The 18729-nt window shown below is 35.9% G+C and overlaps 1 protein-coding gene across 1 annotated transcript in view; it reads left to right on the forward strand.

Annotated features, from left to right (window-relative positions):
- The first annotated feature begins 9341 nt into the window (after positions 1 to 9341).
- CUL3 (cullin 3) overlaps positions 9342 to 18729 on the forward strand; it is a 71990-nt gene continuing 62602 nt past the window's right edge. Inside the window, exon 1 of the mRNA XM_004674232.2 lies at positions 9342 to 9545. Within this exon, the coding sequence (XP_004674289.1) occupies positions 9348 to 9545 (198 nt within the window). The 5' untranslated portion in view covers positions 9342 to 9347. The remainder of the gene's footprint in view (positions 9546 to 18729) is intronic.

Here is an 18729-nt window from a genome sequence, read left to right on the forward strand (position 1 = left end):
ATAAGTCTAGAAAGTGAATGTTAGTATATTCTCTGGTTGCTTAAAATATTATGTATAGAGTTGCAAAAGTTATCTTTTAAGCCATAGACCTTTCTTTAAAATAAGAAAGGTACTTTTCAGGGATGGTGGTTTAATTCTAGTATGGCTAAACTTTTGTTCCTACAAATATTTTTTTTTAATTTGTAGTTTCAGAGAATTTTGAGCATACTTGGTAACAGATTTTTGTAATTTCATATGACATGCCTCTTGCTGTCTTAGCACATTTTGGTTTACAGGTCTTTTCATTAAGACAAGGTTCATTGTCACCTTTTTTGCTTTTTCTTCTGGATTTTTGTGTGGCATATAAGCCAGTATATTACTGTGTTACAGTTTGTAAAGCTTTTACAAATCACCATGCTTTTGGAATAACTAGGGTTACTGATTTAAAAAATTAATGACTTAAGGAAGTTTTGTTATTTTTAGTAAAGTCAGTACTTTTGTATTATACGATGGAATTTAGGAACTCAAACTTGGACCTACATTCTCCACTCCTCTGTTGCATTTCTACTACTACAGTCGCTTCTCAAATAAATGATTCTTGCCTTTTTCTTATATATTTTCTCTATGAATGTTTTTATATATATATGGCCCCTTAATTATGTTTGGGAAATAACACCAAATGTTTCTGTTGCTTTAAAGTATTGCTTTTATAGAAGTAGTAATTTTCTTAACTGGGAGGGTCTTTATAATGTTTGAAGAGTTCCAATTAAAAGGAAAACTGTACTAAGGATAAAGTGTGTTTCACGGTGCCCAGTAATAACTATCCTTTTCTGTCAACAAAAAGAGTACTAATACTAGAACTAAAACTAGCTTCTTGACTCAGTGATAGGTAACTTACGATTGCATCTTATTTGTTGTGTCACCATACAATGGAATGTCATACATGTTTATAACATTTTCATAGGTGCAAAAGTGATTTGCAGATACATAGTTGAAATAATACTCAGTTCTTTTAAGGCATTTGTGACTAAAATTAACTTTAATAGGCTAATCTGGAAACTTGACCCATGCTTTTGAAAAAAAGTTGTTTCAAATTGGATTTTGGACAACCTGTTCATGTTGACTGTAATGGAAATCGTAATTGAACTTTCTGTTGATGATTTAGCTTTCTCATTACAATGTTACTTCTCTAATTTAATGACATTAGAGGCTAGTTGGATGTATATTAGTTTTAGTTTGTGATTTCACAGAATTGTCCCAGTGCCTACATGCTCTTCTGATTCGTACTCTTATTTTCTCCTTTCTTGACATCATAGTTTCTGGTCTCTGCTATAATCAAATTAAAACCAGTTACCCAAGTATCTTAACTTTGGACTCAAGTTTAGGTCATTAAGTAAGTCTTTCTCTCCTTTGTAGTAAAGAAACATCTACTGAGCAAGTGCTATTCATAAGTTTTCTAAGTTGCCACCGAGGATATAATTTTCCACCCTTTTTTCCCTCCACAAGCAGATGAGGAAAGTGAAATTTGGAATGTTAAATAACTTGTCCCATTAGGTTGTTTTCCTCAAAATTTGGATCGATGGTTGTTTGAAGATTAATTGGTAGATAAATGGGATTATTGCAGGTGTCATAAGTTGTAGTTGCTGGTGATCAAATAAGATTAGTCAACTAGACTTCATTTATACCATATTTTTTGAATGTCATCTGGGTTATTAGTCATGTTATAAAAGGTAAAATTACATGAGGGAAGAGATGCTTATATTTTAGGAGGGCGTTTCCTCCACAGTGTATGGCTTAATTGTGTCTAGCAAGATATTTGTGCCTAAGCCAACAGTTTTGAGGCTGAAGCTCAAAATTAAGATCAAGCATTTTTCCTGTTTATTTTTTTCTAGCTCTGTCATTCTGAATTGCCTGGAATTTCAGATTCTCATCTTTTTCCCCCACCCACCCTGTACTAAGTTTCTTGTAGAAAATTATTCACAGGAAACTAAAGACTCCTTGTCCTTTGTATGTAGTGGATGTGCAAAATACAGTTTTGTTCAGTTTATTTTTAATTGCTTCATGCTTTAGTTCTCTCCAGTTCTAGTAATTACAGAAACTCCAAGATGTGTAAGTATGTAACAGACGTGACATCCTTTCAAATTCAGGAATTTTGAAGGTTATGCATTTGTGTTTATTTAATGTAGATGAGAGACCAGTTTAAAAAGAGAGACCTTTAAATTTTTTTTTAATTGATACTAATGAGAGAATTGTAATCTTGGATTGGGGGGAGTTAGGGGGTGAAGATTACATCAAAAATTAAAATCTTGACTTAGTTTTTAGAAGTTTTTGGGAAACCATAATAAACATTTAAGAAACTGGTATCTTTTACAAAGAGTTTTTTACTTTTCCTGCTAAACGAATTGACTTTGCTTGTTGGTCAGTTAGTGATTTGAGCTGCTTGGAGAAAGTTAATGTATATACCTAAAAGTAAACATTAAATGTGTGCATTATACACACACACACATTTTTTTTTTCCTGAAGCATTGTTACCTAGTCCTTTCTGAGAGTATTTGCAGTTACCTCAAACCTAAATGAACTAGTTTCAACAATGGGATTACAATCCTGCTTGGAAATTTTGTACTAATACTTTAAAAAAGTGTTACTACTCTTAAGAAAATGTGTATCAAGTCAGGGCCTTTAAACTTTTAGATTCTTGTGTGATGTATACACTGATGTTTTATGGTTAACATTTATAAGATTGGAGATAAACAGCATTTAGTTCTTTTTCATTGGCACTTAATGTGTTGTTCATGAAGGATAGGTAAGTGAGATCAGCAGCAGCATAATTATTTTGCCACTATTATTGACACTTCACTTGATGCCAAGTCCAAAGGCTGTTTATATAGGAACATGCGTTTAAAACTTGATTTCTTTGACATACTGTTCTGAGGCTTGTTTGATTGAGGAAAAGGTTGTCGCTTATGAATTCTCTCGTAAAAGGCCTGTTCCACTATGCTTTTTGATAAAATTGATGTTTAAAAGCTTTTTGAGGTAGGTGAATGGGCAAAATTGAAAATACTACTTATATAAAATTTGAATCTGTTAACTGTACATTATTGCAGTTTATTTCTATTTGAATAAGATTTATTTTAAATTTACATTGAATTACTTTAAAAAAGCACATTCAATATTGTCCCTATAATTGGGCTTAGTAATTAAAATGTTCATAGTTTTTTTTTTTTTAATTACATTATTTGACAGGTAACACTATTCGTCACAGCCATTTGTTTGTGATCTTCTAAGTAGTATTGAAGAAAATGCTTACTCCTTGTATTATCTTGTGGTCAGTCTAGTGGAAGAAAAATAGTCATACAAATAAAATGACACATGGGAGTGTAGTAATAGATATAGTTAAGTATTATTATGGAAGCGCTCAGGAATTCTTAACTTTGCTTGAGCAGGTAAAGGAAGAATTGCTGGGGCATGTGACACGAGTTGAACTTATCAGAGGCTGTGTAAAGAGGCAAAAAGGTGGGTATAAAGATAATAGCATTGGACAGGCAGAACCATTGTTACATTGTTAGGCAATAATACATGGAGAGAATTGGTAGTGAGGAAGGATGAAGTTAGAGAAGCAGGTATGCCAGCTCGAAGCTGACTAGTATTATATTGCCTTTTAAGTCCCACCCCTTGTCAGTGACGTGAGGTTTTTGAACAAGGGCGTGATATTCATATGTATATATATTTAACAGGGATTTTGAGGAATACAGAGTCCAAAGGTTATGAAGAGTTCATTATTATGGCCAAGTTGTTGCAGTAATCTAGATGGAGGTTTTACAGTGTGTTAATATTTAGGCTGAAAGAATAAGACACACTTGAGAAATACCTTGTATGTGTGCCTAATGTTAGTAGCACTTGAACACTGCATGAGAAGGGGATGACACAGGAAAGAATGGAAGTTGAGGCTTATGCTTCTGTCTTGTATAACTAGGTGGTTTGCTTTACCTAGAGGTTTTAGGAGAAACATTTGGGTTAATTTGATAATTTCACCAGATATTTTGGACATGGCAAATTTGATCTTTGTCTGACTCATTTCATCAGAGATGTCAGCAGATAATTGAGTATGGTAATTTTAGACTTTGGGGAACATCCAGGGAGGCAGTATGTATTTGGAAAGTTAATATACAAGCCAGTAACTTAGCTTTTTGAGGTCTGGACCAAACTTCTAGGAAAATGATAACGAAGTAGAGAACCACATTACCCAGGAAAATTCATAACATTTATTTGCAAAATGTATACAGTTTTAAGAGGCTCCAGAATCTTTGCCAATCTAGACTCTCATACATTAGAACGCAGGATGTGTGTAGCAGATGTAATCATGAAAAAGAATGAAAATGATTAGTGACCCAGTGGTAGAGTGAAAGAAACAAAGGACAGTACTTTGGGGCTTAAAACAATTTGAACGGCACTGGACAAATAGGAGCAGTGACACAGGGGAAGGAATGCTGTTTCTGAAAGAAAAACGCTTTATACTGATCTGTATCATAATTGTGCTTTTAAAGTGTTCTGTTTTACTTTGTACCTGTTTATGTACTATGCCTGAAAAGCTCTGTTTCTTTCTGATATCTGTTGCCCACTGATGAGAGTTAAAGACAGTCATTGGGTGTCTTTATTGGTCAGTTGTGCGAGGCTTAGCCCTGTGTGTGGCTACATTCTGCCGACATTCTCATTTAATCTTTATGGTGGTTCTTGGAAATAGTTAACTTTTCACTAAATCTGCTCTTCTAGTGAGAGTTAAGACTTAGAGGACAGAAGGTCACACTGAGTTTTTGAAAGCAAATCCATGACACAAGTCGAGGCCCATTAGAGAGCAAAACCTGTATTCTCTACTGTTACTTAACACATGCAGTGTTTCACACTGCAGTATTACTAACTTACAAATTTATGAATAAAATGGAATGTGATGTGAGTCTAATGGTTTGAACTAGATTTGGGGTCATAAGGAGTTTTTATCACAGCCCTATGGTTTGGGGTAAATTAGTTACAGTAATGGGGTTGATGTTCTTATTGTTAGTTTGAGAATCCTTAGGCCTGATGAATTACCAAAAGAAGCACTGTTGATTTCTGTCTCCAGCTCTGTTTTATCTGTAAGGTATGAAACTGAGGAAAAAATATACAATCTTGAATTACAAAACTCTTGATTTGTATATGTGAAATGTGATTCTTTTTCATAACGTGAGAGAACTTACACAATATTTGGTTTATATTTTTTTTAATTCTTAACAAAATTGAATAACTAAATGTTGGGTAAAGCCCCCCCCCTTTTTTTTTTTTTGGTATGTTTTCTGGCTTTTATGGACATTATGTTAGGAGCCTGAAAAGATCATTTGACGTTTATAGTTCATGTTAACTTTTCTCTCTCTCAAATGGTTCTGAATAGCTAGGTGTTCATTTAATATCACAGGATGATGTCTGAGTCTGCATTTTTATAACCTGTGCATTTCTGTCAACAAACTAAAACCATATTACCCATGCATGGAATATTTGAGGCCATCATTTTCATGTGATGTTGTATCTTTTATATTTTGAAAAGTTGTAAGAAGGTAGATCTTACTTATATTGGCAGCATCCTGTGTCAGGATATGTGCTCCATTAACAGTTGTAGATGTTGCTAGCAATAAATTCTTTAAAGGCGATTTAAAGAAATCCTCTCATTGACCTAGGTTTGAAACAGGAGTTCATTTTTGAGTTCCCAGAAAAAGATTGGAATAATAAGACTCAATTTGAGTCATCTGCTTAAGGATCCCCTTAGAGAGTTGAGTTGGGATTTTATTGCTACGGTCAGTGAATGATTTCACTCCTTCCTCTTTCACATCCATACCTTCTGAACATGCCTTGAAGAGAACACTTTACTTTTTAACGCTTTACTTTGTTTTTTTCAACTTGATGAGTTTTGAGGTAACTGGACAGCTGTGAAACCATTATCACAATCTATTCCAGTAAATGTATCCACTACCTCCAAATGTTTCTTTTTGGCATTTTGGAAGAAAGTTCTATTAGCTCAATAATTTCTGTTTCAAATCAAATGCCTGTGGAGCTGATGAATAATTGTTGCAGTGTTTCTTCCAGGTTGTGAATGTAGAACCTGTACTTACATGGCATTAAAAGGACTTAAGAGTAGCAGAAAATTATTAGGCAACAAGTGTAAGTGGCTGTTACATGTCAGATATTCTTTTAATGTTGAGAGACTCATCAGTGAAAAAAAATCCTTGCTCTCATGGAGCTGACATTTGATTTGAAGGAGGGAAGCCAGGAGGAGGACTTGGGAATGTGGGGTTGGAGTTTGGAGGTCATGAACAGAAGGAGACTGCTATTTTAAATCGAGTGGACAATTAGACAGATTCATTTTAAAGTGGACATTTGAACAGTTTTGAGGTCATTAAGTGAATGAGTCATGCAGATATCTGGGGGAGAAACATTTCAAACAGAGAAAGTAGCTAATACAAACCCCTGAAGTGAGCTTGCTCACATCCTGAGGGACAAATAGCGCTACTTACGGAGTCTGGTGCAACTGGGTCAGAGTGCAAGGAGGAAGAACTAATGAAGGTAGGGAGGCTATCAGCCTGAATAAACTGCATAAGGTCGTGTGAAGAGTTAAACTCCAAGAAAAAGGAGAAATCACTTCTGGATTGTGAGCACGTGGGTAACATACTTTGAATTATGTTTTCAGAAGGTCACTTAGGTTGTATGATAGCATACCAGGAGCAGAAACAGAGAACTGTGAGGAGACTGTTGCGGTAAGCCGAGATACTGGCCCTTTGGACTGGGCTAGTGGCAGTAGGCTAGTAGCAATAGATGAGGAGTTAGATTCCGGTATAGTGAAGGTAGAGACAACAGAATTTTATGCTGGATTAGAAATGTTTCTCCGAGAGAGTAACAAGGATCGCAAACTTTACAGCCTTAGCAACATTTGCTGTGTTGGAAAAGGCTTCAGGGGAAGCTGACTTGGGGGTAGAGATTAGGATTTCTGTTTTTAGATAAAGTAAATTTGAGATGCCTAGTAGGCATTCAAGTAGAAACATTGAGAAGTCAGAAAAATAAATGACTGGTATTAAGGGGAGAGACTCAAACATAGATTGTGCAGGGATTAGATTCTCCATGCTATCAAGTTTTATCGCCAGTCAGTGGGGCATGAGTTGGATACCTGGCCAGGGAGCTCTCTTCTGGTCTACAGACATACGGTGCAGCAGACCTCTCTTCTTCCACTGCTTCTTTTTGCAGTACATTTCAGTACATCTGCCAGCTCTGCTCCTCACTCTGTCTTTGGTGAATCTTCTCACCTACCTCTGGCCTGCAACCCAGTTCTTGACTGAATGAATGAATCTTAATTAAAAAAAAACTCTAAAGTCAAGATAGCTAGAACTGAACCTTAATGTTTGGAGGTTGTGATGGTGATGAAGAAATGGTAAGCAGTCTAGCAAATTGAAGTTAGTGGGATAGGATTAAAAAGCAAGAGATTCTAATGTTTGGCAGGCAAATGAAGAATTTGTTTCAAGGGGTATGAGTGATTCCCATTTCTACTTGCTGCTGAATAGATCAGCTGAGCACTGAGACTTAGACTTGGCAATATGTAGATCACTGACTGGGTTACCTTCTCCAGAGTGGTTTGCAGTGAAGTTGTAGAGAGGAAAACTTTGTTGAAGTAGGTTGTAGATATAATAGGAGAAGTGGGGCTTAGAGAAAAGGGAATGTAAACCTCTCCTTTCCTCCATCCCATGAATTGCTGTAAGTGAAAAGAAATCAGGTGGTACTAGAGGAATATATAGGCTTGCGAAGATTTGTTTCTAAGATGGGAAATTGATTACTTTGAAAGAGGATTGCTGAAAGGGGGTTGGTGAATAGGGGTGTTAGAATGGTACTAGAGCTGTACTTCTTAAACTTTATTCTGTAAAGTTGCTACTTTGGGTTCTTTTTAGAATGCAGATTATGATTCTGTAGACCAGCAGTGGACCAGAAGTTAATGTATACCTATTAAGCTCGTAGGTGAAACCTGTGATTGGTTTTATCACATATAGGTTGTGTTATCTATCGAGTATAAAAAGCTGGCACTTTGAGCACAAGAACTAACAGGTTATATTGGAATAAATTCAAACAGATCAACATTCAGAGTTTTTGCTGCGTGTCTCTTCAGGTTATTCTAATTTTCTCAGTGAAAGAGGAAGCAAGTCATTATCCCAGCGTGAGGATAGAGAAGATGGTATAAAATTATCTGTAAGAACTGAGTTAGTTGTAAACTGGAGGAGTAGGGTTGTGGGCTTGGCTCTAGGGCCCTTTTGGGGTTAGTGGTTATGTAATTGAGATGTATCAGATAAGGGTTATCTGTTACTCTTTATTAACTTCCAGCTACGTGAATGCAGGTGAGGACTAGATGGGTAGTTGGGATTGAGAATGTCAAGTATTTTGGTGGGAGAGAGGAGCAAGTGACTTACGGATGTATTCAGGGATGTTACAGATTACTCACCTGGGAGTCTAAACTGCTTTGGGAAAGTGAGAAAATAGAATGCTAGATGAAACAAAGAAAATGTATTTTTTGGTGTTTTGTTTTTAATTGTAGTCTTCCCATCTTTAATTTGTTAAGGAACTGTATACATTTTTAGGAAAGGAAAAGAGTGTTCTTGCTCTCCCCCCCCCCTTTTTTTGTTAATAAACACATTAAGGAACCTTTTCAGTTTTAGTGTTTCTCTGAGCTTGTACTTTGTAAATTTAGAGAAAATAAGTCTTATACTTTGGCTAACTCAAGTGTTAACATCAGGGATCATGATCATAAAGTGGGAGACTGCTGCAGATTAAAAAAAGAGGGAAGTCTCAAAGGGTTTTTTTTAAATTGTATCTGTCAGGGCGCCCTCATCTGTGGTGGCTCAGTGGATTGGGATGCATGCAGATGCAGCATTGCAAGATAGCTGCAAGCCACTTCAGCTTGAGTTCGATCCCCGCCCAGGGAGCTGTCCCACATGGTGTGGCAGACCTCTCCTGTCTTGCCCACTGGTCCCCTCAACAGTGTACTTCGTCCTTCTGCCTGTTCTGCTCCCCACTCTGTCTCTGGTGAACCCTCTCACCGCCCCTGCACCTCTGACCTGTACCCCAGCTCTGTGATAATAATCTTTTTAAAAAAAAAAAAAAACCTGACTACTTAAAAAAAAAATTGCTTCTCAACTCATAAACAACTTTAAAGGTGTGTCCCTTTGTTTCTGTTAAAACAGTTTGTTAACATCCTTGTAAGTCATACAGATATATAATCATAATAATTTATTAAATAGACAAATACAGAAAGATTTTCAACCATTGGTTTTTTGTTTTCTTTTGTCTCTTTCTCTTGGATATTGCAGATGACCATGGATGAAAAATATGTAAACAGCATTTGGGACCTTCTGAAAAATGCAATTCAAGAAATCCAGCGTAAGAATAACAGTGGTCTTAGTTTTGAGGAGCTCTATAGAAATGCATATACAATGGTTTTGCATAAACATGGAGAAAAACTCTACACTGGACTAAGAGAAGTTGTTACCGAACATCTCATAAATAAGGTATCCAACTTTAAAGGACTGTTACTAATTATATTGAATCTAGAAAATCCTTCATACTGTGTTTTACTTTTTGACTAGAGTATTTTAAAGGCTCAAGGGAAGTCTATAGAAATAATTATCAATTAATGACTGTTATAAAACTTCAATCAGAACTTAAATGAGAATTGTTGCTAATTAAGAGAAGATGAAAAATTTGTGATCTGTGCTATAACGATAAGTAAAGAAGCAATCTTAAAACAATTTACAAATTATTTGCTTGTTTGTTAGGATGTCCACTGAGGTACTTTTTCTTTTAAAGGCTTAACCCATTTTAGCTTTCTTTACTTTTTTATTTGAAAATAATAAACTACAGTATTTAAAAAATATTGTCTGAGACTTTTCACCAATTGAAGTTGACTTTAGTAAACTTTAACTGAGTTTTGCTTTGATAGATCTGAGTTTTTAAAAATAATAAATTAATGGTGAGCTTATTTAACATTATGAAATGGTTCTTTGGTTCCAAGAAGGATGTATTTGTTTTTAGAACAAATGTTTTTTATAGAGCAAACTCTTCCATTGGAAGTATGCCTTGCTTTAAGATTATCATATGACATATGAAGTACCACAGAGAAAAACTTATCAAAGTTTTAGTGTGGTATTAGGGCATTTAGTTTTTCAGTTTTATTTTGGAAAAGTTACATAAGTAGTACAGTGATTTCTTGTGCACCACTTAGATTCACCAGTTAACCTTTTGTCAATCTGAGTATTTTATTATAAATGTTACTATTATTGCTGAGAGTTAAAAAGTAAGTTTATCCTAATAGTTTGATATGTTTCTCCTATGAATAAGGAAATTCTCTTAACCAAAGAACAATGTTGAAAATCGGGTAGTTCAACTTTTATATAATACTGTTATCTATGCAGTCCATGTTCAAATTCACCAGTTGTCATGTGTAGCAGTGATGTCCTTTATGGCAGTTTGTTTTCTGATCCAGGATCCAATCCAGGATCACTCAGTTCTTACCCTTTCTTTGTCTTTCAGCACATTGACATTTTTGAAGAGTATTGGTCAGATGTTTTGTAGATTGTCCCTTAGTTTTTGGTTTGTCTGATTGTTTCCTCATGACTAGTTTCAGGTTATGCATTTTTGGCAGGAATAATACATAAGTGATGTTGTGTCCTCAGTGCATCACATCAGGAGGCACATGATGTCAGTTTATCCCATTATTGGTGGTGTTAACTTTGATCACTTGGTGTCCGCCAGATTTCTCCACTGTGAAGGTACCTTTTTTCCCTTTGTAATTCATAAGTTAATCTGTTCAGATATATTTTGAGACTGTGTAAATATCCTGTTCCCCACGAAACTGTCATGGGATGGTTTTAGTGTCCATTGATGATTCTTCTATGAATCATTGTTAGTTTGGTAATTACACAATGCCTTTCTACTTCTACTCCTTCTATAATTCCCTTTTAAGTGGAATTACATGAGCAGGAAGCTAGTATCTCATTGAAACAAGGTGATTGTGTTATTAATGAAGCCAACATTTTTTGTTTAATGCTTGCTGTGCAAAATTTCCTAAGAAAATAGAGTGGATGTAAAGAGATGATACTATCCCTTCCTAGGTTTGTTTTTACACTCTGAGCTGTCACACACAATTTAGATACCAGTGTGGGGCATTATTTAATGAAATGGCAAATGAGTTGTGTAGGTATATAGGCAATAAATGATTTAGGGATTCAAATGAGAGAGAGATTACCCTGGTCTACAACATTTCATGGGAAGAGTTCAAATAAAACTGTGCTTGAAAAATTTGATACGGAATTGAACATGTAGTAGGCATACCAGAGAGCAGATGTTAACGTGATTATACAGAAATAGGCTGGGTGTACTTTGAAGGTAGTAAGGAGATTTTAATTGAGGTATATGATAATATGTGGGGATTGGAGGGTTATTATAGTCTCACAAAGATGGTTTGGGAACAAATTGGAGGAAAACTGGAATGCCAAGGTAAAGAATTTGGACTTAGAATTTAAGTTTATTGGGTGTTATTAAGGAATGATGATGTGACAGTATGTTAAGATTAACCTGAGGATGCTATAAATGTAATAACCTGAGGGTGTATTAAAAAAAATGTTTTGCTAGACAAAGAAGATCTGGAAAAGTCTTAAGTGAGTGGATGATGTCAGAAATTTTGAAGACTAGAATTTGGTTACCAGGAGAATCATGAAGTTACAGTAGAAAGCAGATTGGGGAGGTTACAAGAAAGGGCAGATTTTAGGGCAGATTTTTTTTTTATTGGACACTTTTACAGTTGCTTGAAGACACGTTTGAAGTCATTTTACATGTGAGATAATTAGATGCTTAGGTAGAAATGTCATATATGTTTGGTGTTGAGATATACAGGTGTTGAACTTGGACAGGAACTCAGAACTGGAGGTCAAGATTTGGCATTTAGGTAGTATATGTTGAAGAATTTAGAGACTGAAAAATGCACCAAGGGGTGAATATTCAGGGGCAAATGAATAAGTAGATGTGGGAAGTGATAAAGAAAATCTAAGAAATTTGGTATTATAAGCAAGAAGAAAAGACTGGGAGTCTTGATAAAGCTGGTCAATGAACAACAGGGTTCTTGGATATGATATGTGAATTGAGAACAATGGAGGAGATAAAAAGGTAGAGTGGGGCATGTCCTTAATTACTAGAGGTTTGATAGGAAATAATAATGATCACAGCCTGATTCCTATTTAGTATTTATTGTGTACTAATCCACTTCTTGTATTATGTATTAACTTAGTCAGTGGTTACAACCCAGTGAGCCAGATAAAACTGTTAACCTCTGTTGTACAGATGAAGAAACCTAGACGCAGGATTGTGGTTTGCCTAGATATACAGGTAGCTGTTAAGTGGCATAGCTGAAACAGAATTCAGGCAGTACGGTTTCCAACTGAATCCTTGACTCTTGACTGGTATAGATCTGCTCTTGAAGTATGGATCAAAATGTAATAAATGTAGTGTAATTTTGTGTGTAGGTCTTTGAAGTAAATGAGTCAGTGTTTGTAAAGCTATAGTCCAAGATTCTGGATCTTGGTTTATTTATAATTAAAACGAAGATATTGGCTGTAATATCTTTGAGATGTTTTTTGTTTGAAACCATTATGAATCTAATAATTAGGTCATGAGCCTTCTGAAGAGACTTGGGCTGACAAATAAGGAAAAAGATAGCATTGTAGAAGTTGGTCTGAATGTATGATTTTGTTTTTGATTTTGAAACAGTGCTTTGCAGCTTGGGCACAGATGCAGAAGGGAAAAAATTGTAGTTATGGGCTGTGGTTGAGAATTGGCTCATCCAGAAAGTGAGGAGAGGAGGAGAGGTCAGTGTGTGAGCAGTGTTTTAAGTGACTGATTTTTAGACTCTGAAACATAGTTAGGTAGAAATCAAAGTCATCAGAAAAATAGCTCGGTGGTAACTCGGAGAATTTCAGCATATTACAAGTTGCTTAAAGTAGATCAATGCGTAAGATTACAAAGTACAGGCAGTCGTCTGTAGTATGTTGCAGAGAACAAATATTCATGTTTGTTGTCTATGAAATGAATGCTAATCTTTTACAATGTTTTATTCTTACACAGGCATTAGTACTGTTTTGGCAGCATCTGAAAATGTTCTTTTTTTCTTTCACACTTGTTTGACCAACTTACATCAGTTAATTTCTGATTGGGAAATGTATTCATTTTAGCAGATCTAATGAGTGATTTCTTTACTTGAATTGAATGAAGTTGCTGAATCTCCTGCTAAGTACCATGTTTGTTTTACATTTGTCTTATTTTTTTTCTGTTAATAGAAATTCTTTAATAACTGTACCAAACAGTACTTGAAAGGAATATTGCCGCAATATTCCAGCTTTGCCTTCATACAGTAGCCCAAAATGTTTTCTCCCTGTTTCTGGAAGTCTCGATTTGTTTTTCTAAATAGGATTTAGGAATATTAGTAATGCGATGTGTAAAAGTATTGTTTTCATGAAATTCTGTATCGCTTGTCTCTGCATTGCATCTTCTGTCTGGAAGATGAGTGAATAGGGTTCTATGGTATCAAACTAGCCATCTTCAGTCTATCTTATTTGTGATTCCAAAAGCATTCCTAGGTGGTCTCTTTACCAATTTTTTTCTATACTATGCTTTTTAGCAGTTAGCTAAACTATGTAATAATACATTTTTAAAAAGTAATTAGCATTTTAGTATTGTGATGTAGAAAACCAGGAGCCATCTTTTCACATGGAAAAAGTCAAAAGGAACTATACATGGAATCAGGACCAGTTTGTAATTAGTTTGTTGGTAATTTGTTTCAAGATGAAAATAGTGAACATTTTAAGCAACATTTTTGGTAAAGCAGAGTAGTACAGCCAGCCAGAGGGCAGATGAGGGAGTTCACTTTTTTGTGATAAAAGTTAAGGATCATTTGGCTTTGGAAATAAGATCACAGTGTTGAGATAGTCATTGAAAAGGTAAATGTTCTTTTTCTTACTTGATAGTATAGTCTTACTATCTCTGTAGGAATTTTTTCTTTGAGGAAATTGAGAACCCCAGGAATTGAGTGAATCTGTCAAGACCACAAAGCAAACTAACTGTGATGTGGTCCCTCTGGCTCAACATAAAAACAGTTTTATGGTAGTTAGTATAAAAACATCTCAGAATTCACAGGAAGTTTTTGAAAAACTTTTTCCTGAATAAAATGACTTTAAAATCATGGCTTTACTGGACGGGAAAAAATTCTGCTGCTTGTCAGTTTTAAGGATTTTTAAATTCTGGATCATTTTGTTAAAGTCTAAGAATTATTCTTACAACTTAAAAGAAGAACTCGGCATACTTATTACTTGCCAGGCTGTGACTTAGGTATAAGAGAAATGTCTACTCTGCCATGGTGGAACAGATAAACAAGTAACAAGTGTTTAGTTATGAAATGTTATGAAGAACACAAGATACAGTTATAGAGAAAAATGATAGCAACTGCATATGACAAGAACATACTCTGAGAAAATTGTGCTTAAATTGGGATTTGAAGAATGAGAAGGCACTTGTGAGAAAGTGTTTTGTTGAAGGGCATTCCAGGCTAACGGAATGGCAATGGCGGCAGGCCACTTGTTTTTCTGTAAAAGACCAGATAAGTCAATATTTTCAGCTTTCTGAACCATATATTGTCTGTTGCTGCTTTTCAGCGCTCTGTGGCAGTGCAAGAGCAGCAGTAGGCCATATTCAATATCAGCAGCAGTATTCCAATAAAACTTCATTTTAGGCCCTCCCTGGTGGCGCAGCGGGTTAAAGCACAACACTAAGAAGTTAAAGCCGCTTCCGCATGAGTTCAATCCCCGCCTGCCACATGGTGTGGCAGACCTCTCCTGACCCACCCGCTGCTCCCCTCAGCAGTGTTCTTCGTCAGTCAGCCTGTTCTGCTCCCCACTCTGTCTCTGGTGAATCCTCTCACCCTCCACATCTCTGGCCTGTACCCCAGTTCTGTATGAATAAATAAATAAATCTTTAAAAAAAAAAAACAACTTCATTTTAAAAAGAGAGCCTGCCATCCACTGCCAATTTCTGTAGTAGGAAAATTGGAGTGGGGAAAGTTTGTTTTGAATGCAAAATTAAGGACTGGCATTGGGGACAAGATTGAAGTTGGTTTGGCTTTGCCAATTGTTTTCTTGTTTCTCTCTATTCCACATGTGTGAAAACATCTGTTTTGTTTTTTGTTTTTCCTTAAGGATTTAATTAGCATAATCCCCTCCAGTTCTATCCATGTTGTTTCAAATGTCAAGATGTCTTTTTTTTTTTTTAAATAGCTGATTGGATCCTATCACGTATATGTACCACATCTTCCCAATCCACTCATCTGCTATTGGGCACTAAGGGTGTTTCCATAATGTGGCTCTCGTACATAGAGCTGCAGTGAACATGGGGTAGCATATACCCCTTCAAATTAGTGTTTATGCATTCTTTGGATAAATACTAAGGAGTGGAATTGATGGATCAAATAATCTATTTTTAGTATTTTGAGGAACTTCCATTTTACTTTCTGTAGGGTCTGAACCATATGTTCAGTTGCCACCAATAGCATAAGGGTTCTAAATCCTAGAAACATGCCTATAGAATTGAAGCCTACTAGAAGAGAAGGTCATAGGGTGGGGTGGGGGGGGACCCAGCTGGAGAGGGGCCCCAGTAGTCTATGGTGAAAGGGATAAAGGTGCTTGGGTGGTAGGTGTGGTGTAGTTATTTACATCTGAGGAGGTGTAAATGTATTTCCCTAAATCATAAACAGTATTACAAGTCACTATTACTTCAATAATGAAATTAATATGGGGTGGGGGAGTGACTGGCTGGTGACTTAAGTGCCCTCTGACAGATAAGTGGATTGCGATTTGGCATATATACACAGTGGCATACTACTCAGGTATATTAAAAAAATTAAACCTCTTAACAATTACAGCAACATGGATTGACTGGAGGGGGGTTAGTTATGCTAAGTGAAGTAAGTCAGAAGAAGAAAGGTAAATACCAAATGACTTCATGCATATGAAATAGATAAAAAACAAAGGAACATATAAAACTAAACCAAAACCAACTTGTAGAATTGAGGTTACTACAGAGGTGGGATGGCGTGTGGAGCAGAGAGGAAGGGGCTCAGTGGACTGTGGTGGAGAATTATTGGTACTTTGGTGGTGGATGTGGTATGTATGGTAACATGCTTCTTAAATGGTGTGAACCTAAACCTCTGAATCATATACAGTGTTTTAAACCATATTATTGCAATAAAAAATGTTACTTATAAATTAACATTAAGGCTAGAAAAGCAGAAGCCATGTCATTACAACCTTGACGCCATGGGCACAGGGCCTCATGATTCATTATACGTGTATTAGGAAATCATTCTAGAATATTTAGCAAGACAGTGGTGTGATCTGATAACAGGTTTTTTTAAACATCACTCTGGTTGCTGTATGGTAAATAAGTTAGGGGTTCCAAGAGTGAAGTATGGGGAAAGGAAGGAGTGAATACATCAGCTGAGTGACACCACTGCAGTTGGTGGAAATAGAAAAAGTTTGCAGATCAGATATATTTCAGATGAAGAGAGATTGTATCTAGCAATAGATTTATTGTAGGGAATGAAGAGAAAGAATCCAAAATGATACCTCCGGTATGTGCCATTGGGCAGCCAGGTGAGTCCGCGATTTGATACAGATTTGTTGGAGGCCAAAAAAAAAGGAGCTCAATTTAGAAATATTAATTTTAAGATGCCAACGAAATTGGTTATACAATATAGTTCTCTAAGAAGTTTGGGAATCATAAGAATGTAGATGAAATCACACAGAAATAAAGAAATGAGAACCCCAGATTGAACCCTGAAGAATTAAGCATTTCAGGTAAGGTTGGGGATTGCAGTGAATGGCCAGAGTTTGTGGTACTTTTAAGATTCTCTTCTAACCTTAAAATATAAAATAATTTTATTATGAGATTTATTTACAACCGTTTTATCTGTTAAATGACAATTTTAAACTTAGAAATGGCGATAATTTTTTACTTGTGGGCAGAGCTAGAACTACCTTCAGATTATTGAGGTGTAATTGTCAAAATTGAGAGATTTAAAATACAGTTTTGTGTTTCTTTTTTGGAGTCATCTCCTTTTAGAGGACTTTTGTTAAAGTTTTAAACCTGACAGTCTTTTAAAGATTAGAGTAAAAGGGTCTCTCTGGTGGGGCAGAGGTTAAGTTTCAGCACTGTCACACTATTGCTGCTGTTGATTGATTTCAGCCCCCAGCCAGGAGCTAGCCCACTTGGCCCAGCAGACCTTTCCTGTCTCACCAGCTGCTCCTCTTTGCAGTGCATTTCAAGTTGACCTGCTTGTTCTGCTCCCCACTATGTGTCTGGTGAATCTCACCTCTCACCTCCTTCACCTCTGAACTAGACCCCAGTTCTTCTATGCATAAATAAATAAAATAAATCTTTTAAAAAATCATAGTAAAGTGGGCCCTCCCTGGTGGCGCAGCCGGTTAAAGCACAGCACTAACAAGCTAAAGCCACCTCCGCATGAGTTCGATCCCCTCCTGCCCCGGAGGAGATCCACATGGTGCGGCAGACCTTTCCTGACCCGCCCGCTGCTCCCCTCAGCAGTGTACTTCGCCATTCTGCCTGTTCTGCTCCCCACTCTGTCTCTGGTGAATCCTCTCACCCTCCACATCTCTAGCCTGTACCCCAGTACCATATGAATAAATAAATAAATCTTTAAAAAAAATCATACTAAAGTGCGTTTTCTTCTACACTATGAGTATTTCATGTTCAACAATAAGAAATAACTTAGAAGCAATTTCAGTGGAAAAATACTGGATAGAAAATAGGGAAAATCAGGCTTTAGGCCTTATTCCACCACTAATAACCTTGCACAAATAATTAGACTCTGGACTTTTCAGATATGAGATTATTAGTTTACAAAATGATAACAGATTGGTTTTGCCAATTTAGTATGGTTAGATATGATGTACTGATAATTTTCAGATAATTTAGAACGAGGAAGCTTAGTTTTTGCAGTTTACATAGTTTCTGCAGTTCATCCAATTTTACTGTTTAAATCAAAGGAGAAACTTTCTTTGTTTTTTGTTTTTTTTTTTTAATGTGGCAAGAACTTTATTATCGTAATTTTGTGGTGATGTTTAATGGATTTCTTAGATCTACCTTATGTTTAACTTCCCCCTTCAGAATAACTACTTTGTGGTAAGGATTATGACAGCCTCATAAATGTGTTTGTAGGAATCAGATTATTGTACTTTGAAAATTTGTTTTCTTAGAAAAACTGCTGCACAAAACTGTTGAATATTTAAATGTACTATGTAAAAACAGCTTATTGTTGAAAAGAACAGTAATTTCTTTCTATTCTCATACCATACCCTGTTCTTCAAATAGTGACTTAATTTGATTGAGGAGGAAGGCAGGGTAAGCAGAGATACATTCATTCATTCATAAACTTCCTACTGAGCATTTGTTATTTGCAGATTCTGGTCAATAAGCATGCATTTATCAGACTCCTGCCTTTTGGGGACTTAGTTTTGGACTTAATATACTTGAATCAGTGCCTTGTGATTCTAATTAGTTGTAAGCACTTTATTTTTTACACATAGGGAAGTTGGAGGCTTTAATGAAGGATAGTTTTAGTTTTTTTTTTTTTTT

The sequence above is a fragment of the Condylura cristata genome, unplaced genomic scaffold (assembly GCF_000260355.1).
Source record: "Condylura cristata isolate star-nosed mole 26May11 unplaced genomic scaffold, ConCri1.0 scaffold00002, whole genome shotgun sequence".
Lineage (NCBI taxonomy): Eukaryota > Metazoa > Chordata > Mammalia > Eulipotyphla > Talpidae > Condylura > Condylura cristata.